We start from the raw sequence: 21,721 nt of genomic DNA, 5'->3' as shown, positions 1-21,721 counted from the left end.
ACAAAATGAAGAAACCAGTGCTTTCTCCTGATGTAACTGAGGAGGAAGAAGTAAAATTATCCCATCATTATAAATAATGATTTTCTGTGTTTCGTTTAAAAAAAAAAAAAAAAACAATGTCTACTGACTACATTTTAGGATAAAAATAATTTTCCAAACGCAAATTTTGTGGACTATCTGGAAAATTGTATCTATCAACTACAAGGGGATTTATGAAGAGAATTTAATGAAGCAAACAAATGCATTGCAGACGGTCAGTATGATGCTGTTTGGACAGGTGCAACACCAGAGCACATAAATCACCAAACTAATTCAACATACCAGAAATGTGCTTGTATTTTTATGAAAATCTATGCTACAAAAAGTGAGATCAGAAAGGTCCTGCAGTGGTGAGTACATATGAAGTGGGAAAAATCCTTGAAAAACAAAAACTTTCACACCTGAAATAATGCTTAGTGAGAAAAAGCAAGTGAACCACCAACAAAGGATTTGGCTACATGTTCATCACCTTCACACGTAAAGGTCTGATTTATCACAAATCAATCACAAACAAAACATAAATCAAAAGAAAGCACTGTAATATTAAAACAAGTGAATATAAATATTGCACTTCCAAACAACATGTAGTTCCCAGTGCCTAGCTGTCATCCCTTTGTTAGAGGTATTTATGCTATCAATTTTAAAAGTAACGCAGAACTGGTTAAGCTCAATTATCTCAAGCTACTGATGTGATTGGCATAAAAAGGACTAGGCAGTGGGAAAGGTAATAAGGCAAAAACAAACATTCATAAATATACCATCCACACAAATGCATGTATTCATGAAATCTCGCATGTATACATGTAAACACACACAACTGGAACGGTAACTGACAAGCACTAAGTATTTACATTAAGGACACATTAAACTTATGCATATGTCAAAAGAAACCAACACGAGGCATTTTAATGTTGCGTCCCTGCAGCCTCTGGGTGTGGGATGGCTTCAGCTACTTCTCATTTTAAGCATGGGCAGCATTTACACAAAAAAAGAGAAAAAAAAAAGAATAGAAAAATACAGTATCTCACAGCAACACACATTTTATGCTGAAAAAGAATCATTCTGCCTTCAGCCTACTGTCGAGGCTACAGGATTGCTGATTGTCATGTCTTCAGTTTAAAAAATATATATATCATTATATGCTTATTTCCTCCACCGTAAGCACAATTTGCTTCATTTAGGCTTCCATCTTGAATGAACCCAATCCAAACAAAGCAGGAGTAATGACATTAAAACTAAATCTTGAGAACACTGCGTTTTGACAGAAGCACCACACTGCTTCAGGCCTTACATGAGGTTTCACAGGTCTGTGGTGGTTCCAGTCCCATCCCAGTCGACTACACAACAATGACATTGCCAGCACTGGTAACTCTCGACTCAAACATACAGGATTTAAACAAAGTGATCAGTAGGAGTCAAATTCAGAACTCAAAGGAAGGTCAGTCAGTCTTTGGTGTCTTTGGAATAATATCAGTAGATTTCCTTTGAGTGCAAAAACAACTTAACCCGGCACTGTCCACCAACCTGAGGCAGAGAGAGATCAGTTCCATGGTCGGGTGAGAAATGTCCATCTATGCATTTTTTTAAATTTCCGGAGTGGTGGAGTGGTGGAGCATATCCCAGCATGCACTGGGCAAGAATCAGCACCTCTGAATAGTTGGGATTTAAAATTACTTAAATTTTAGCAAAGGAATTGAATTACAATTAGCTATGAAATCTGAGCTTTAAAACAGGTTTTGTTGTTAAATATTTGTCGATGTAATGTAGCCTTTACTAAAGGCAGATAAACAGTTTTCTTATTTTTTGTCAATTAAATGTGTTTAGGAGATATCAGAATACTTTCAGGCCTCAGCAGGCAGCATAATTCACAGCTCCTAGATGCCACAAGCAACATGTGGCCATATCCTGTTAGAGGCAGCAATCATATCAGATCATTAGCACCAATATAAGGCAGTTACAGGGAAATAACAAAATGATCCATACCAAGAATCCATAAAATTAAACCCATCTTCCTGCATCTGCAGGTTGACGGTAGCCTGCATTTCTTCTGCAGTCGTTTTTTGTTGTACAGTCCAATGTTAGCCTTATGCATTGACACAAGTTCCATTTGATAACAGTCCAACCCTGCCAGCAAAAAAGACATAAATTAAAAATAGAAAAAGAAAACATTCATTTGGCTTTGAGATCTTTGGAGTTTTGTCTTCCTCTAGTGCAGCACAGTGGAGTTCCAGTAGTCTTTCTTTCTTGTAACTCTTCAACTGCTTCTGTCTTTCTTTCTTTTTTTAAAATCCACTCTACATATTCCACCACAATTCTCCGTTGCAATCATATGGCCAGGTACTGTGGTTTTGGTAGCTTTGGTGGTCTTTTAGGCCTCAGAGGCAGCCTGCGGTTTGAGTTCCGCTTTCTCCATGGCAGTGCCGTAAGGGTCAGATCGTTTGAAGAAGCCCAACTGCAAGAAGAAAAAAAAACATTTCAGAAATGCAGGAAACATAAATGAGAACAGAAAACCAGCCCATTAATTGATCTTTCAGATCAAAAGCATGCTATGATTCTTTTTATATCACAGCAGTACTCACTCTGTATAAGATGTATATGAGAAGAGCCAGAAGCAGTAAACCAGCCAGAATAGCCAAGATGATGATCCACAGTGGAACTGAGTTCTCAATATCCGGCTTGTTCCAAACCACTGGAGTCACCACCTGAGGATGACAAGACAAGATGTCTTCTTCCAAACTACAACAATACAAAAATATGTACTAAAAATATAGATTTGTGTGAAATGAACAAGTTCTAATAAATTGAATAACTTAATAAACACATTAAATACCTTTTTGTTTCCACTGGGAAAAAGTTTAGGCTGGATTGCATATGGCATCTTCTTCACATGGTATTCTGCCAGGCACTCCAGCACATATTGCTTATAAGCTCTCTGAAGAAGAAAAAAGAAATTACATTCAAAATGCATATAATATACTAGTTATACACTAGGTGGCGACATTGACCATGTGCATCTCCCTGCGAAACACCCTTTAGCATTCCTACCCTATGAGAAGCTGTGATAACCAAATATTAAATTTTCAGTACATACCACATAGATGGGAAATAATCTGTGTATTTTAGACATGACAAACACTGGTAGAAGCTGCAGTATGAACACCAGTGTGGAGCAAACTGCATCCTCAGAAAGCAACTGTTGTCTCATTTGTTTAGGCAAATATGCGTAACTGGTAATACTGTTAACTGATTCAGAGCTGCTGCTGAGTACAAATTGATCACAACCAAACATGTCTTACTGACAACTCCAACTATTTGCCTTTCCTAGCAGCACATTTGAGGTCGAGTCTCAGTGTTGTTTTAATAACGCTTTAATAAAAATGGCTTCTTACTTCCTCCCAGAGCCTGACATGAGAAAATATACAGCCACTGGTAGGGGAAGATCAATTTATTACTGTATTTTGTCTTATGTTTGGAAGATATGTAAAATGTACAGTATGTGTGTGGGGAGTTTGTATGGCAAGGTTCTTCCCCCACAAACCTCAGTGAAGGTCTCAGCCCAGACACGGGATCGCATTTTAAGGATAGCTGTAGTCCCCTTCTGCAGAAGACCCACATTGCATTCAACTTTCCAGCAGTCCACAGTAGAGCAGTTCTGTGCAAACAGAGAGAATGCCATCATTATGATGCGGTTAGCGATGTTAAATACATGTCAAGCCATTTTGTGCGAGAATACCATCTGAAAAAAAAATTTATTCCCACTAAACTTAAATAATATGACAAAGCCTAAATTCAAGTGGAAGTTATTAAAGCAAATCTAAAAACTAGCAGAACAGATAAATAAAAGCCGGTGGAACAAATATACAAATATAACAAAGAACCCAATGTTATGATCCCTATTGCACGCCTGCTTCGAATTAGATTGAAGGAATGTCATGAGACTGTAAAAATGCAGCATGCACCACTCGCCACATTATTGCCCAACCACTAAAACCAGCCCATTTTTCTCAAGACTGTAGAGTACACAATCTTAATTAGATCCCCATAGTGCAGCTTGATACATTTAACATTTTAAAACATGTGCACACTCTGTTTTAAAGGTACTGTAGCCAGACCACCCCTAGACTGAGAGGTTTCGGCGGGTTTCCTGCGGGAACCCATTAGTTTACTTATTACACAGAGAAAGGCAAAAGTAGGAGAAGAGGGTACCCGCCTAGTTCCTTTAGGCTCAGTCTTAGACAGTCTTAATAATTATTCAGACAGACAGAGAGCATATCAGTCTGTTTCCATTCGGTAGTCATGCTTGATGCCCAAGGGCAGCAGGGCCTCAAAGGTTTGTGAAAATGACATGCACATGGTCGAATGCCAAAGATGCCTCAGACCCAGTTCCCACATATATCCTCACTGGCAGGATTATGTGGTCAAGAGCTGGATCATGGAGGCATGGATCCTTAATAAAATGACAGTTGAGCTTGAAAACACAGCTACTGTACGGAAGCGGTCTGTAAAGTTTTACAATTACGCTTCAATGGTGCTAATAATAAATTAGGTGGTTTTGAATCAGAGTGTTGATCAGGTAAAACTACTGTTAACTGCAGCCATATTTCAAGTAAGATAATGAGAGCATTTGGTAAGGTAAAACATAACAGAACTATCAAATACGTGGAAGCCCTTTTTCATATATGACATGCTTGATGTTAGATTTATAATTAGTTAATCTTGAAGCTGACAGTTACCGTTGCTGGTTCATAAATATGGCAGTCATTCAACATTAATAAGGACAGAATTAAGACTAATACGCGTCTACAGTCAGTATGTTAATAGATTGTTAATAAAGAGGACTTTGGTTCAGCCCCTGATAAAGATAAACATCTGCCAGGTATCCCAACTTGGTAAACCCATGAGGTTTTAAAGGCTTTAAACATACGTGTAAAGCACTCGGCCATTATTAGCCTACAAATTTTTCCATCCTTCCATTTTCTTAGCAGCTTGTCCAATTCAGGGTAGCGAGGTGGCTGGAGCCTATCCCAGCTGTCATAAGACGAGAGCCGGGGTACACCCTGGACAGGCTTGCAGTCCTTTGAAAGGCTAACACAGAGAAACAGGCATTCACATCTACGGACAATTTAGAGTCACCAATTAACCTAACATGCAGGTCTTTGGACTGTGGGAGGAAGCTGGAGTGCCCAGAGAGAGCCCACACAAGCACAAAGAGGACATGCACAGAAACACCCCAGTCGTCTGGTATCTTTGAACCAAGAAGTCCTGCTTTTAGCAAGCAGAAAAGTCTGTAAAGTGGTTTCAAATGTATTACATGTGCTAGAACAATAAGATATACCACTATTATCTTCAAAGAGCTCCCCATTCAGTGCCACTGAATGTTGCATGTCCCACAACACAATGAAAGTGAGGCCATTTTAAATCAAAGTAATTTGGAAGTCTTTTGAGTTTTGGTGCAGTTAATCCCAGTCCTTCAAAAACTAAACAGGTCATCTACAATTCTCACCATCTCACCTTCTCTGACCACAAAACAGTAATGCATTCTGATCAAGACTCGTGCTGAATGGAGATGTCTATTCTCTCAGGCATAAGGAAAAAGTGCAGACACAAGAGAAACAGGAGAAAGGGCTGCTTCATACTAGAGTGTCATTGGACATGCTTGATAAACGACCACAGTTAGGAGAGACGGGCACAGAGACAAAGACTTCTTTGGTAGAGGCAGGTATCCACAGACAGAGGGAGATAGAGCAGCTACCTACAGCTGGGTGGATCAATAGGACCAGTGTGTGGGGGCTGAGCAGGCTTATAACACCCAGAGCCAAAAATTAGAGACAAGTCTGTGAACTAAGCAGTGCATCACAGTCAAAAAGCCTCCCATGCCTTTTTCCCCACCACTACTAAAGGCTCTTTAATGTTAATCACCACAATGGGACAAGCCTGTAACCTCTGACCCCTCCCTTTTGACGACATCATAACCTAATTTCCCGTCCCCAGAGCTTCATGTAGGAGCAGGGCCAGTGTCACCAAAACAGGGTCGCACAGAAAAGCATCAAATCTATAGTTTCAAATATAAGTTTATATGTGGTGCAAAAATGAATTTACTTCCATCATCATACTTATTCCAAACTACAAACTAAAGCTTGTCATTCCTTTGCTTTAAAGACACTATCACAATCAGTCCCCGACTGCTAGACTCCACCCTTTTGTCCGACAGGGTTCATTCATGCATAAAACATGTTGCTCTTACAGAATGTGACAATTTCCCGCTAAGTGCCTTACCAGGTTAGTCAAATGAGCAAGCTGATTCTTGTGGACGTCCCTCCTCTCGAGGCGATGCTCATGGCCCTTTAGCGCCAGAATAGGTGACTCCGTGGATGAGCGCTGGAGCTAAAGGAAAACAGAAACACACCAGCCACCCATTAGAACAACACAGATACTGACCTCACTAGGCAAAAAAAGTGCACCACCCTTTCTGTCAATATAAGACCTAATGTTAGCATGACCCTGAGGCTTTTTGTCATTAATCAGAAGCATGTGAGCTCTACTCCTTATGGATTCCCATGGAAATACACCATACTTAGCAATTCACTAGGGGGTGGGAAAAACATTAGATCACAGCTAAGACAGATGACCACTCACAGCTCTGCTCAACATCTGTCAAACGTCACATGTAAACACAAACAACCACACTAAAATGTTTTGCCCACAAAATCCCCAAGTTACAACTTAGTATGAGGGGGTGTTGTAGATGAATGAGTGTGTTGCTGGGTGAGGTGGTTCATCAAGCTGTGCTGAGCATAGGGAAGAGTTTGAACTTCAAAGCAGTGGTGGGGAAAGTGTCCTGGGTGGAGTCGAGATTCAGGGTGGAGAAGGTGGGTGTGGGCCAACCGTTGGGAATCACACAGGGAAATGATGGGAGATCTTCACTCTCTGACTTTGCCTCATTTGACCCTGAGAGGTGTTCATCTGAATGTCACTCACTTTAAGGTTTCGGTGGTTCATGTTTTTGTCAGCTGTGCAGTTAATGGGGCCTTCAGTGGAGAACTCCAGAGGGTAAAGGAGAGTTTGACCTTGGACACGGAAAGGGCAGCGCAGCTCAAGTAGGGTGTGGCTGATCCTACTAGGGCCATTGTTCACAAGCTGGAAAAAGGAGTGAAAAAGAAACATTTTACTATATCAAACATTAAAAAAACTGTAAGAGTCCCCTTAAGTTTTTCATTTGTTTCTCCAAGCAGTTTCTTTCCCATGTTGAAATATTAATATCTGGTGTACTTTTTTTAATCCACAAATCCATGGATCTGCACTGGCGCAAATCCCACCGTGTGATCTGGTTTTCCTCCTCTGTCTTCCTCCTCCTTCTTTTTTTTTTAAACTATAATATCTGCTTTCCAAACCAATCTGCTCAACCCCACTGAGCATGCACAGCTAACATCGATTACCTCATAGATGTGTTCCACGGCAGGCCCAACGTCCACCTCCACGTTGTAATTTTTGGTCAGTTTCCAGTTGGCCGGCGGAAAGAAGACCTTATCTGGTCGAGACACACTTAAAATGGGAAGGAGGGGTATGAGAGTATGTGTAGGGAGGCACTAGGGATTTAATGAAGTCACAAAAGCACGAATGGGGGAATTCTAACACTCAGCTCACCCCTGTAGAATGACATCAGCCTTAACAATCACCTCCAGCTTGGAGGCTACAACCTCACTATGGGAATTATTCTCATTTTTGCTGTGGAAACAGAGAATGGAAAAAAAAGAAGATCTGATTAGCTGATGTCATTTGAGAGTTGTGAAAATCAGTACTATTAAATCAGAAGTAGTTGATATTGTGTACACTTTTGCTATTTTTTCCTGTGTTGGTGATCACATGAAATTGTACCTGCGGATTTGCGCCTCGAACTGAATCGTTTTGTGTGTGTCCTTCAGCCGCGGCACTGTGAAACGTAGGCCTGCCCAGAGCTAAGGAAAGGAAGTTCAGACATATTAACATCCTCTGAATTTTTTCTCATTACAAGTAACAGAGAAAAGGAAAGGACCTAAAATTACTGACTGACTGCTTGAGCATGTTGCAGCACAAAAATGTGACTTCTTGTTCCTGTGCTGCACATTATTAAGGGGTCATTCAGTCAGATCCATTTACAATAAAGAAGTCTTTTTGTCGCTTTGAGTTAACATGTAGCCAACTGTCTTGCACTGCAAACCTATTAAAAACATGCTGACTTGTGACTCAATCAATAAAAAAGGGAACCAATAGAACAAATGTAGCCTGTACTTCCTGCCACACCATTTCCTGACACACGTTGACTTTTCCTGTGCTGTCCACACCCAAAATGAAGATCGCATCACTTCCTTTTTTAGTTTCTATGAACTAATAACTGATACATTAAATTTCAGATACTATTTATATGTCCTATGTAAACAAAACAAGCAAACAAACAACCTTGTTTGTGTCACAACACTTAAACTTCTTAAGCACTGAGCTAAAAGAGAAAGACAGCCAAAAGACAACATTGCTCCTACATTGGTGCCCGACTTCATTGGGTTCCCCAAATCACAGCTGAGGTATCGGGTCTGGTTCTCCGTCTCATAGCTGCAAGTCAACTGGGTCAAGGTCTGGAAAAGAGGACAGACTGGTCAAACCACATCGAAAGAAAATCATCAAGATTAAAGTCCCAATAGTCCCAAAATCAGGGTGTCAGTTTGATTGTTTCTATTCACCTCATTATTGCGGGCAATGCCAATGTAGTCAGCTTCAGGGGGCAGCACCACATACAGGTCTGCTTCATACGCCCCTCCCTCACCCTCATTCCTGGCATTGAATGTCAAGGTCAGTGAGTTGTCATCACCAAGGTAGACTTCCTTCCTGTCACTGAGGACCCAAGGAAAAAGAAATACAAAACAAAGAAACCCCCAAATGATTAGTTGGGTCACTAGATAAATACCTCCATAAATAAACATGGATTAAGTTGTTTTCCAAGTAAACAAGGGCATTCTTTGTTCCCATTTGCTGGCAGTGGAACAGGCAATAAATTGCAAATTGCTCTAATAAAACTAATATAACTGCATGCTCTGTGCTTATAAGATCTATTTTATTTAGAACCTGGCTGCAAAAATGCAACAATTAGATTAATCTCAAAATAGCCCACTTTACATAATTTTTTTCCCCATGTGATATTAAAGACATACAAAAGGCGCAGAATTATAAAGCATCTCCCAATTATTGCTTTTTCTCACTCCCTACACCTTCCTCCAAAGCTAGGCACAAAGAGAAATTCCACAAGAAGGGCTACAAGGGCACTTTTAATTAAAGTCTATTCTCATAAAAGCAAGAGACAGCAAAAGGGAGACGAGTTATAAAGCCGATGCTCTGTTGGCCAAAGATTCAGCTGGGGCCTGATTTTAACTGACATGGCACTTTTTAAAGCAAACAAAGCCTCAAAATTAGAAAACACCACAAAACCCTAAGACTTCCCTGAGGGACCCTTGGTCTAACAGGGTATGTGATTTGGCAGCGGAATAGAAAAAAAAACATCGTACAAATGTTGGATACATTTTTCTCTGAAATTCCACTAAATCATGACCATCTGATCACCCCCTCCAACAACTATTAGGCTGCCATAATTTACTGCAGAGCAGACGAAAATCAACAAAGTATAATTTTAATTGCACTAATCACACTTTCTGCGTCTGGGTTTCTATCGGATGGGGCGCAGCAGAATCCCAGCAGGTTGTTCCATATGTAATAGATAAGTTATACATTGGGAAAAATGGGGTCAGATGGTAGATAAATATAGGAATGTGAAATCAAAATGACAGAGCAGAGCAGGGAGTATCAGGGAGGCAGTTATTTTTGAGAAAACTGCTAACAGATTTCTCGAATCAAAGTGTAGCGGGGATGGCGATGAAGACAGGGTTGGGCCTCTTGCAAACAGATTCCTTTCATCTTTTCTGTCTTTCCCCCTTTAGCGTTTGTCACAGCACCTGTGGAGCTGAGCTATTTCCTGCTTTGTTTTGTTTTTAACGAATGGTGCCCCTACTGTACTTCAAAATTGTAGCTATTAACACTCACACTGTGGTTTGTTAAACTAAACAGAAAGTAGAGAACAACAATAACAGCTGTTTTTATGCTTTAGGGTCTCTTTTTGCATAGCGGAGGTGAAAATTTCAGTGTTTGTAATCCTGTTCAGGGTTCACTGTGTAATATCCATTGAACTTTATTCTATTTTCTAAAACCTATATGCTCTGGGATTTTTAGCAACAGCTAAGGAAAAAGACTCACCCGCTAACTGCCAGCTTCAAGTCAGGAACACAGATGTTGTCCTCTCCACAGTCCAACAGAATCTGTGCCTAGAAGATACAAATTGAAGATGATAAAAGTCTGAATATAGGGGTGCAGGCCAACATCACACAGTAGGTTGTGACACTTATTCTACACGTGAAGAGAATAAGGTACACAAGATAAATCACAAGCTCTGTTTAAGGAAGAGAACAAGATGAGTGTAGCAAGATGCAACATGCAGTATGACTAATATATTCCACCACCTGTCTCTGGACCACCACCCAAGATGCACACACACCTGGACTGCAACCCCTCTTATTTACAAGACATCATCACTACACATCAGACAGCTAAAAACACAGAGACAATAACTGCCTCAGTGAGGTCATGACAGCAACAGACAGCCTGATGAGCCAGCTGTCCCGGCACGCACGTGCTTTCTGTTTGCAATGTAAAACTGGGGGAGATTATAAACAGGGTGCAGATCAGAGCCTGTACAAAAGAAGATACTCCTATGGAACTGAGCACAAAGCAGCCAGCTCCCAACTTTAACCAGTGTCCCACATCACAGCGCTATGTGGTAAACCGCGCCTTCACCACACACTACACCACTGTGGAGGCCTACAGCCTAAAGGAACTTGCTGAGACATAAGATATCTCTGGTGACCTGACAGCAGGAGGGATGGTTCAGAGATTACAGTGGAGGGAAAGACAAGAAAGGAGCAGAAACACTGCCGGATAAGTGGATGACCGCTGAACGTGTGGCAGGGAAAGCCCTGTGGATTGCTAAATTGCATCTCGCCGCGACTATGACAGTGTGATGATGTTCATGATGATAAAGACAATAAATAGAAATAGAGAAGAAGATTAAAGAGAGCCAAGAACCCCCCTTGTCATTACACCATCTAGGAGCTCTAATTATGCACACCATGGTAACCACCATGCTAACTTGGCCACATGTGCACCCCAGCTCATATGTCTGTTTGGGGCAGGAAAACAACATTCGTACCACCATTACTGTACTTAAACAACATCAACACTGACATCAGCATGTGACATAATGAGTCCAAGTATCATTTGGCAAAAACAAAACACAACCTTGGCAATATGACTGGAGCACATTCATCAGAATCATATTCAATTGGTCAGACGACTTTGTTTTAAGAACAAGGAGGGCATTGATTCACAATTTCAGCCGGTTCCAAGTTCTCCAAAGGTGGCTGCAACTTGAATCTTTACTGGCATGCATACAAATGCATGCTATGTGCAAGACGAGCGATGCGATAGCAATTAATAGATCCATCATAATGCCACAAATCTTCACAGATACATGTGGAAAATGTTAGGGTGAGAGAGTGAGACTGCGCTCGGCGCAAAAGCTGCCTTTCATTCGCACTCCAGCTTTGAGAGAGTACGAACTTGGCAGAGTCTATGAACTGTTATATCGCCTTCCACACATTCTCAAAGCATGTGTGGAAATCAAGAGGGCATCATGTATCTATTCTAGGCCAAGGCTGTGGTATAATAGTCACCATACTCTGTTTGTATACCGTTATATTCATACAGAGTAAAGCAAAATTAATTAAATTTGTTGGCAGTCTGACACCACTCCTACTCTGCTTTTATACATTCAAAGAACGGATTCAGGTTTATGGCTAATTCTTTCTCTCAGGCTTGTCTCAAGGTCTTGGTACAGCAGTAGACCACATCTGTTGGAGGCCCAAAAGCTTTGATATTTAGGAAAGAAAAACAGCAGTGACAAGGTCCAAAAGGAAAAAAGAGAAACACACAAGGGTAGAGAACGAAAAAGAAAGAGATGGAGATCAAACTAGACTGATTGCTATTCCCCTAATGCTCCAATCTGGTGGCTGTTGCTGAATTAAACATATGGTGCGTGCTGTGCCACAGCTGAAAAGATGCCTTCATGTAGAAATGCTGAGACACTTCAACCAGAGGGGCCAACATTCTGTCCGTGCCCCTCCCTGAAATATTGACCATCCTTCTGTGCCTGCAGCTCTGAAAACACTCACCTCAGTAGCTAAGCAGGCCAAGAGCTACTCCTGCTGGGACAAGGAAACACGCCACTGTACATGTGTCTCACATTTTCATTTTGAAAACAACTTTCCAGACACCCTGGATCTCTTCCCAGCCGACAAAGAAAAGATTCACACTTTCATCATGAACGGAAGAGTCAGTAAGGAGTTGGCCAGTGATTACTGAATGATGGCGGAAAGTGCAATCGAGAGATCAGAGAGAATGAGTTGAAGGAATCTCAGTCGCACATGCAGATTATTAGTGAACTTACTATATAATAATTTAAACAGCTCTGTAGATACCCGGGTTAATTAACCTAGCTGATAGAAGTGTAGTTCACGTCAAATTACCTTTTGCTCAATTACGTGTGTGGTCTGATAGTTGAGGATGGGCCGCAGGCCGTGGGAGTCAGCTGCAGCTTTTGGGTCCAAGCTGAAGTTCAAGGCCACATAAATAGAGGAGAGTTTATCTCTGAACTCCTTCTCATCCTACAGTGAGAAAAACACATTTTGTGTCATACCACCGTGCAATTTGGCTGTTCAAAAGTGACACAGAAACACAACTATAAAATGACTACAGCTATTAGTTACACTTCACTTATATGCAGTTTTTCAATAATGATTCTAAGCATTGCACAGGCTTAAATGTCATTTTTTGTTAGAGAAAGAGAGGACTTACTCTTAGGTAGATTCTTTTATGCTGGCACACTCGCTGTCCGTGGTTCAGCCTCACAGTCATCGGGAGCAAAGGCTGCTGGGAATCCAAGAACAGAGCCCTCTTCACTGCACCTTTCTGCTTGTGCTTATGACTATCAAGCTGCACCTCCACCTGGAAATCTGGAACGCATAACACACACAAATGACCATTCATGGTGTGATGAATGTTCTAGAGTCACAAAGTGACAGGTCTGAAAAGGACCTCCGTAAATACTCTGAAATACACACAACATAGTCAATGGCACATAGAGCTGTTGTGTACTGAGGGGGACTAATAAGAGATGATAACTAAGAGGTAACGAGGAAAAATGTTGAGGACAGAAGAGGTTAGATCACTCAAGGTGGATCACAAAGGACATTTGGCATGCTGCACTCCCTTTTTGTCATAACAAAGTCTGAAAATCTGCATTAGCTGCCAAAACACTTTAACCTACAGACTGTTATGGATTTAAAACATTACCACTGGTGGCTATTTGACAGTTTGTAATAAAATGCAGATGTGGAAAATTGGCTCACCTAAGTTCTTTGGAAGGTGTTTCCCATCAGCAGATATGCAGAAACTCAGGTTGACACTGTTTTGGGAAGAAAGGACAAGGACATGATGAGAGAAGCATATCCATTAATGGCAGAGACTCTGTGTAAATACTGTACACATAAGACACCTCAGATGCCCTCCCTTGTTCTCTCGCCTTTTCTCATGGGTGACTTTTTTTGTGTGTGTCAGCTCATTACATGGTTCACATTACAAGGCGTGGAGCACACTGAGCTTTCAGTGAATATTATGACAAAAACCACACATGTTTGGAGATAGGCTGGCATAAAACTACTTTTGCCGGCCAGGCTGATAAATCAGTGTGTCTCCGCTTTCCACCCGCAGCCCTCCCCACACACAAAGAAATAGCAGAGTTAAGAAGGGTGAAATTGAGCAACGACTCAGGTTTCAGTGCTGACCAGTGAGTGGCTGTCTATATAAGCCTGTAGCTCTCTCCCATGACATCAGCCACACAACATGCCGCCGCTGTCCAAGTCTGCAACCCCAAAACCCCCAACCCCTATCACTAGTAACCCCTTGAAAGAGTCACAGAAAAAAAAATAATGCAAAAGAGAAAAGAAAGATGGATGGGCTTTACCGAAAAAAAGCAAAGTAACAGGAAGAGAGGTGAAAAATGAGAGCAAAAGACAGAGAAAGTGCAAAGCCTCCTTTTGAAGAGTAGCAGTAACTTCATATGAATGCTCCTGTGTCTGCCCTTTTCGGCACAACTGTGTGCGCACGCTCACGGGAGTCTACGTGTCCTGATGTTTCCCAGCTGTGTTCCACCACCAAACAATATCTCATTCAAAGCAACTGCAAAAACCTTCCAGCCCCTCCCCTCCCATTATTTCCTCTGCTCTCCTCCCCCCGATCACCAAAATCTCCCCATCACCAGGCAACGTAGCACAATCAAGACATATGTGTATACAACAGTTTCCTTTATGGATCAGCATGTAGAGAAGGGGGGGGAAGCTGAAACAGGAGCACAGTGTCAACCGTGTCGAGCAGCAAGCTACCGTGGTCTCCTTCCTCTAGGGTTTTTCTTTTTTTTTGGAGCTGGATACTTTGCACAGTTAGATCAGGCTGAAAACTGCAAACAATGCTTCTATTCAACTTTTTTTCTCTCTCCACTCCACAAAATAAAGTGTGTTATATGAAGACACTCTGAAAATAGGTCAGATAAGAGCAGTCCTCAGAATACCATCACTGTGTAAAGGATATTCTTTATCAAAACTTCCTATTATGATAGAAATGTTTATGCATGGGGGAAATGGGGAAGCCCATGTCTCTGCAGTTGGGTCAAATAAATACCAAAAGTGAAGAGCTGCAGGAAACAGAGTGTTCTGTAATTCTGGACCGTCTGAATACTCACCAGGAAACGGGAATGCTGGAGTTTCCAGTGGTGAGAATGCAGTTCTTCTCCTCAGGATTAATCATGGTGGGGGAAACTGTCAGCGAGGCACTGGTGTTGACTATCGGCCGGGATCTGTAGGCAACAACAAGAATGCTGATTGAAGACACAGTCATCAGATATTACAGTTTCCACTTTAAGTGCTTCATAGATTAGCTTCAGATTTTGGAAACTCTATTTCTATGTCTTTCCTTTTGTTTTGTTCTTACACTATATCTGTAGAGTGACCAAACATTTATCTTGGCACACCAGGCAGACGAACACAGCCATGCTTTTTCCCCCAGACTTAATTTTGGAATTTGACTTTTCGATCAAGCAAAAACATACATAAAAATAAAACATACCTATATAGAATAGCCTTATTAATACCAAAAGCTCCAACAATGAGATCTGAGGAAATTAAGAAAGATAAATTAAACACACACAAAAAATAAATAAATAAACCGTTAATGATGCTCATTACAAATTTCATCCTCACTTACCTGGGTATCCGTTCATGTCCAGGTCCTTAGCACCTCTGAGAGCAAATCCAAAGCTAGCAGGAATAGTCCCTGCAGCCCACTGCCCCCTAATCACCTGAGATGGCTTTTGTCTGAGTCCTTCTGAGTATCCATTGTAAATATAAACCAGTCCCTGCTGATCTTCTCCTCCAAATGGACAGCTGATAGCCACATCTTGCAGGGGGGGAAATTAACTTATATTACCGTTGAGATTTAGAGAAAGAAACTAAAATCCCAGAGCACTTTATTTACAGTTTCAGCTGTTTTTCACTACAAAATTAATATGCATGATTTACTTAAATAGCCTACAGTATGTAGGTTTCCTTGCTCTACAAAGTGTTGCTAATGTTTTGAAATTGCACAAAGAAGCAAAACTTTTTTTCTTTGACATAAGGACACAGGGGTATTTAGAAGTCAACCTATGTGATGATGCTCTGTGTGATCTACATAATCCCCAGTTATGTAGGAATGAAACTTCCGGTCCATTTCTGTGATTAAAGCTAAAACTGAATCCTAGCTGATAAGCTCTCATGTTCATCCTCTTATACCAAGATCACTTAACATACTCATCATTGTATATACTATATCATTTATTGACTATATGCCTTACATTGTGACATAAGCAGCAACACTTAAAGTTCATAACCAATAACTGTTTTATCTTTTAAGCTAAACACTTAGTTACCATCCATAACAGTCTTTAGGTTTAGCATTATTAGTCTTCTAGTTTGGTTCATTCATAAAGTGAAATGTATTGTAGGCTATAAATATTGTTGAAGTCACCAAAGCTATTCGGCTTCATTCTTTAGAGACCATAAGTGGTTCAAGCAAGCACATTTCTACAGAGCGTCATTGTGTTATAGCGTAATCTTCGATATTATAACAAAGCATACAAGCATTCTCAAAGTGTAATGAGAAAAAAGTAGCATCATAATAGATTGTTACTAAATTTCTTTCTTTTAAATTGTCGCCTTATATATCATTTCCCCACATTACCAATTTCTGTCCTACCATATTATAATTCCCTATTCTTACCATTGAAACCATCCAAGTTCAGATCTCCCAAGGGTGCAATGGTGCTGCCAAATCTCCCAAACACCTGAGTGCCTGTTAGAGGTAGGCGGGACTCTAGTTTCAAGGGGCTACGCTGGAGATAAACGTAGACTTGGCCCATCTCTTCCAGGCGTCCATGAGAGCTTCGGACCATGAGCATGGGAGCTCCCACCAGCAGGTCAACCATCCTGCAGACAAAACAGGAACATCACAAAAAAGAAAAAAAAAGATGCACTGAAAAATAAAATAAAGAAAGACAGACAGCTACTACTCACCCATCACTGTTAATGTCAGTTGTGGCCACTGCATACCCAAAATATGAGCCCATCTATTAAAAAAAAAAGAAAAGGTGTTTCCATGACTTTAAACATCACATCAACAGAAGACATGATTACAATTTAAGCAGTCCAAAATCCCAAACCCTCACACTGTTAAACTAAACTTCAGGCGTGTTTTCTCTGTTACTAGAACAAAAAAAAATCATAAAGACTCAAGAAATCACAAAGGCTTGATGGGTTTTACAGGTTGGGTCCAGTGAAGGCCTGTCGGTTCCATTTCTCGTTCAGTTTCTGTCACGATTTTCAGTCTACAAAGCACTGCAAAAGCAGTCTCGCCGTAGTGTATGCAAATTCGCTTGTGATTATATTTGTTCAGCTGAGTCAATCACCAGTGTTGAAATAAGTTGATTGCTTTTCTATTCCTAGAACCATTTGCACAAATTGCGACTGCACTTTCCCCCCCAAGAACTGAGATTTGCAGTATTGTGTTTGCTAGATTTTTGTCTCTATTGTGGTTTGCAGTAGAGGAAATTATTTATGCTTACTATGAATCAGCAAATTAAGAGCTCTCATGGGGAGCTGAGCAATAAAAACACAGAGGAAGTGGAGCATTACAGAACTTTCTGTAGTTGGCTCAGGTGGGAGTTTTTGGACTCACCTGCTCTCCAGTGTACTCAGTCATGTTTGTCAGATCTGTACCGTTCAGAATAGACACCTGCAACACAGCAAGCACATATGGGGAACTTTTATAGGGTCTAATATAAGCACGATCCATGGAAAGGAATTCACTGCAAAAATAATCCCCACTGTGACAATATCGCTAAAGTTGTTTTCTTTCTTGTATCATTCCCAAGTATAAATCCCAGGCTTCCCATTCTAAAAGCGCTTAAATGAAAGCCAAAATGAGAGTGATGATTAAGCGATCTTACCGAACCATAAAGCATGTGTCCTTTTGGAACCCCAGCAACAAAATCTGTGAGACAAAGCAAAGATTTAAAGTGGGAAAAATACGGTTAAAGCCCAGTCAGAGGATAACAGAATTTACTAAAGACATTTCCAGCTCAATAATTATGTAAAATATTGTAAATGATTTATGTTTATCTTACTACAACTATAACATTCATGTTGCTCTGTAAATGTCTTTAAGTGTTTCACTATTTGTCAACCTCACCTAATGCTGGCAGTGTCTGCTACCTGATTTGTTGACTTACCTTCTACCCCATCACCACTAAATTCCCCAGCTGCAACAGAGTAGCCTGTAGGAAACAGAAAAATTAGCTTTCGTGGCAGGTACATGACGACATGTGATTTAGCAAAATTTATAAAGTTTTAATTAGCTTACCTTGATAGCTGTCATCTTTCAAAGAATGGGCCTGTTTGGTCTGGATCTGGCCACTCACCGCCTGAATAAAATAGCCTGGATAGTATGCTCTGATAATGTCCTCCTTAGCTGCAGAGATCACTTGACCTAAAATACGATAAGATAATGATAAGAAAGAAACTTGGAAGGACATACTGAGATTTCTGTGTGTGCGTTTGTGTTTTTTGTTTTTGACTTTTGATTGATGCAGGTCCTACATACCTTGCCAGAAATAACTGCCTGGTCCTCCCAGCACCACTTTGCCATCCTAAAAGAAAAATAACACCTGTGAATTACCTCAGTGGGAAAAAATACAACTATTCAAGAAACCCGTGTTGGTTCACTGACAGAAAATGCACATTTACCTTTGTAAATTCGGCACTGAATCCTCCCTGGCAGTAACCTTGTCCTGATGGACCACTGATTTCTGAAGGACAAAAGGAGCGGTGTATCATGAAGGACTTACTGTCAGAATAAGTGAAGCATCAACAAATGATATCCAGAAACCATCCAGGAAACAACCATTGGTGTTATCCTGATATATTAAAGCATCCATGCCGATAAGATTTGAAGAGAGGTGATGATTACCTGTACGACAAGGAGCATACTCCACAAAGTTGGTGAAGTTTTCGACAGAGAGGTAGCAGCTTCCTGTAGCATCAGAATGGGGAATATCCTCCTTAGTTCTCCATGAGTAAAGTGGGGCACAAGCCTGCAGTTCACAGGAGTGGGAATGACAAGTAAGAAAAGTGGAGGATTAACAGTGTGTTGATGAACAGGGTGAGCCATTAGGTGGGAGATGTTTTTCCAGTTGTGAACCCCCCCCCCCCGTTGAACTCAGAATGGGTCTCAAGCTGAGGTCAGTGGAGTGTCTTGTGTGGGGGTAACCATGTAACTCAACCCAGGTCACAAGCCGTACAATCAGACCAAACAACAGGCAGCTAAACTTTGATGTCACATGGTGTATGTGTGTGGCTGTGAGTACAGTGAGTTGAGACTAGGGGTGAAAAGTGGACCTGAATGACAACAACTTAATGGGCAATAATCTAGCCACTTCTCCTAACTTCTAACTAACACAGGATATGTGCAATCACCCAGCCAAGAGAGTGAGTCATCACTCAAGTAAAAAGTTTCTCACAGTCGTATATCAGGCTAGTCTGAAATTCCTGATCTTAACAGCAGAAAGCAACAGCTGAGGTTTTCATCCCTTAAGGAAGATTCTATCATTTTAAATGCATCTCTTTGAAGGCTACCTTACCAGAATTGTGTCACCATGAGACCGGACAGTGGCACCAAACCATTGGTGGGATTTGAAATCAGCTTGGTAATTTGTGTCATTGAGCAAGACATTGCGATCCCCTGGGGAAATAAAGGAAGAGAGAGAGAAAAGAATTTGAGTTATAGCAGCATGATAACACATGCATTCCTTCAGCTGGACCTCAAGCATCATAACGCTGCCTGCCCCTCCCTTCCAGATTCTTGGAAACATCTGTAAAAACTGGCAGACAACATGCATTATGTTACACTTTCTTCATACAGAGATGGTTAGACTTGAAAAGAATGTTATTTCCTACTAGGCCACTGTTCTACAGATAGTAGTTGTGTTAGCTTTTGCCAGGTTTGGACTGGACTGGTGTGGCTTAACCCTGCTGACCCTTTGCCCTGTTTGACCACCTGGACAGTATCACTGATCTCCCACTTTAGTGCTCTGACAGCAGCAGGTGATGCGACAGATGGTCTGGGGAGTCCAGTTTAAACACAACTTTATTGGAAAACAGATGCTACATCTGTGCTGCAATAAAGAACGAAATCTGAACTAATTGATTATGCAAGGAAGACACATACCGCTCATATGAGTGTAGGAGCTGACATCTGTAAGGGGAAGTGCGTATAAGATCAGCCATTCCACGAGTCCTTCACTCATAATCCCCATTCACTCAGACTTCTGCAACCACAGGTGTCTTTCTAAAGAACAGAGCTAGTGTCTGTCAGACAGAACTGGGAGATACCGGAAAAGATCAAGACCCATGTGGATGTGAGGAAGGAATTGTGTATTATATTCACTCTGTCCATGCCTGTCTTCCTCTAGTCTTTCTTTCAAGCCAACTAGGCAGCCTGGAGCTGAGGATGAAGGCCTGCACCATGTCTTTGTGGAAACAGCAAAGGGGCTGGGGTCCAAGGAAAACACACTCTGGCCTCACTTCTTCACAGCAGCTTCTCACTCATCTCTATTTAGGCACCCACTTCACTCTCCCCTTCTCTGTTGTCAGTTTCAACATTATCACTATTTTCCTATTCATTTTTCTTTCACTATCTCACCACAAGGCTCCTCAACTGCACAGCCCCTTCTCCCATCTGTTTCCAGGGAGTGATGCCTCCCATCACCCAAGCAGTAAGCAGAGAGAATATAGTTTTATAATAACCCAAATATATTTCTGTTTAATCTCCATCTCTGGGGCTTTCGTGCTAACAGTATTCATCATGGGCGAGCAGCAGGCTGCTATGATTCAAGTGTTCAAAAGAGTGATAAGAAGTGCTTTTGCTGCATGGGCAAAACCCCAACCAGTACTTCAAACAGCTCCTTGTTGCTTTAACTAATCTGCCTTAGCTGCATGGTATGTTTGTTTTTTTTAACATTTTCATAACAGAAGGGTTTGTTTGGTCAAGGCAAATGCTAATCGGCCAGGTGAAGTTTAAGACTGACCAACATCTGTGTTGGTTTGCGTTAACTTCCCAAGATAACCAAGAGTAGCATTCAAAAAGGTGGTCTTGTAATTCATACTGTCTAACTATGCTCAGGTTATCTTGCAGGGTGACAGAAAGGAAGCACCTCATAGTAAGGACCCAAACAAGGTTAGCAAAGTCTTTATGTGGTAGCCATGGCTCTGTGTCACTATAATGAATGATGAAAAGCTCTTTTTGTTGTCTGTGAGGCGACGGAAGGCAGCCAGCTGTAATCATGTGGAATTCCTTTAAGATGAAAATAGAGGAGATTCACAGGGGAGATAAAGGGAAATCCAGAGAAGGACCCACAACAAGATGTGATCCGACCAAAGTCCCCCTGGGAGGCTTGATAGCACGGTGTGCTGATGTGATGTGGTGCCAGTCTCTCCAGGGAGCAGAGGGGCAGTGAAGGTCTGGAGTGCATACAGACTCACTGTCTACTTTGAACTGTGGGTGAGTGGAGAGCCATTAGTGTGGTCAGACCCTCTCGTTTTAAGTGTGTAAGTGTTTTGCTGTGTGTCAGTGAGGTAGAAGACAAATGGCCAAATTCACTCATCACATCAGCTGCCCCTGTGGGAGTACTGACAGCAGGAGACGAGAGGGGGACAGAAGAGAGCTGGTCTCTGGTTTCTTGGCCTTTCCTCTTTTCTCTCGTTCCCTGCCTCCCATCCTGTATGTGTCCTCTCAAATAGACAGGCTCTTATCTCAGTGGCAGAGGATGTGGATAGGAGGGAGTCTCTGGCCACTTTGACCCAATTAGTTAGGCTAATTAAGAGGTTCTGTGGCCTCTGGGTCAGAG

The 21,721-nt window shown here is 41.4% G+C and overlaps 1 protein-coding gene across 1 annotated transcript in view; it reads right to left on the bottom strand.

The window, feature by feature from the left end:
• Positions 1-99: 99 nt before the first annotated feature.
• Positions 100-21,721, bottom strand: part of itga5 (integrin, alpha 5 (fibronectin receptor, alpha polypeptide)) — a 36,448-nt gene continuing 14,826 nt past the window's right edge. Inside the window, exons 3-30 of the mRNA XM_085393990.1 lie at positions 19,457-19,557; positions 18,787-18,910; positions 18,564-18,625; positions 18,421-18,466; positions 18,181-18,306; positions 18,050-18,094; positions 17,768-17,811; positions 17,497-17,553; positions 16,836-16,888; positions 16,543-16,748; positions 15,490-15,681; positions 15,352-15,397; positions 14,969-15,082; positions 13,581-13,636; positions 13,027-13,184; positions 12,699-12,836; positions 10,315-10,382; positions 8,754-8,904; positions 8,556-8,648; positions 7,915-7,994; positions 7,684-7,764; positions 7,476-7,581; positions 7,018-7,176; positions 6,316-6,423; positions 3,578-3,691; positions 2,870-2,971; positions 2,619-2,741; positions 100-2,491 (exon numbers count right to left, since the gene is read on the bottom strand). Of these exons, the coding sequence (XP_085250116.1) occupies positions 2,408-2,491; positions 2,619-2,741; positions 2,870-2,971; positions 3,578-3,691; positions 6,316-6,423; positions 7,018-7,176; positions 7,476-7,581; positions 7,684-7,764; positions 7,915-7,994; positions 8,556-8,648; positions 8,754-8,904; positions 10,315-10,382; positions 12,699-12,836; positions 13,027-13,184; positions 13,581-13,636; positions 14,969-15,082; positions 15,352-15,397; positions 15,490-15,681; positions 16,543-16,748; positions 16,836-16,888; positions 17,497-17,553; positions 17,768-17,811; positions 18,050-18,094; positions 18,181-18,306; positions 18,421-18,466; positions 18,564-18,625; positions 18,787-18,910; positions 19,457-19,557 (2,837 nt within the window). The 3' untranslated portion in view covers positions 100-2,407. The remainder of the gene's footprint in view (positions 2,492-2,618; positions 2,742-2,869; positions 2,972-3,577; positions 3,692-6,315; positions 6,424-7,017; positions 7,177-7,475; positions 7,582-7,683; positions 7,765-7,914; positions 7,995-8,555; positions 8,649-8,753; positions 8,905-10,314; positions 10,383-12,698; positions 12,837-13,026; positions 13,185-13,580; positions 13,637-14,968; positions 15,083-15,351; positions 15,398-15,489; positions 15,682-16,542; positions 16,749-16,835; positions 16,889-17,496; positions 17,554-17,767; positions 17,812-18,049; positions 18,095-18,180; positions 18,307-18,420; positions 18,467-18,563; positions 18,626-18,786; positions 18,911-19,456; positions 19,558-21,721) is intronic.

Source organism: Rhamphochromis longiceps, linkage group LG20 (assembly GCF_057381845.1).
Source record: "Rhamphochromis longiceps isolate RC_006_pf linkage group LG20, R_longiceps_female_GT1.1, whole genome shotgun sequence".
NCBI lineage: Eukaryota > Metazoa > Chordata > Actinopteri > Cichliformes > Cichlidae > Rhamphochromis > Rhamphochromis longiceps.
Note: the sequence above shows the minus strand (reverse complement) of the source record. Positions and strands in the feature narration are given on the sequence as shown.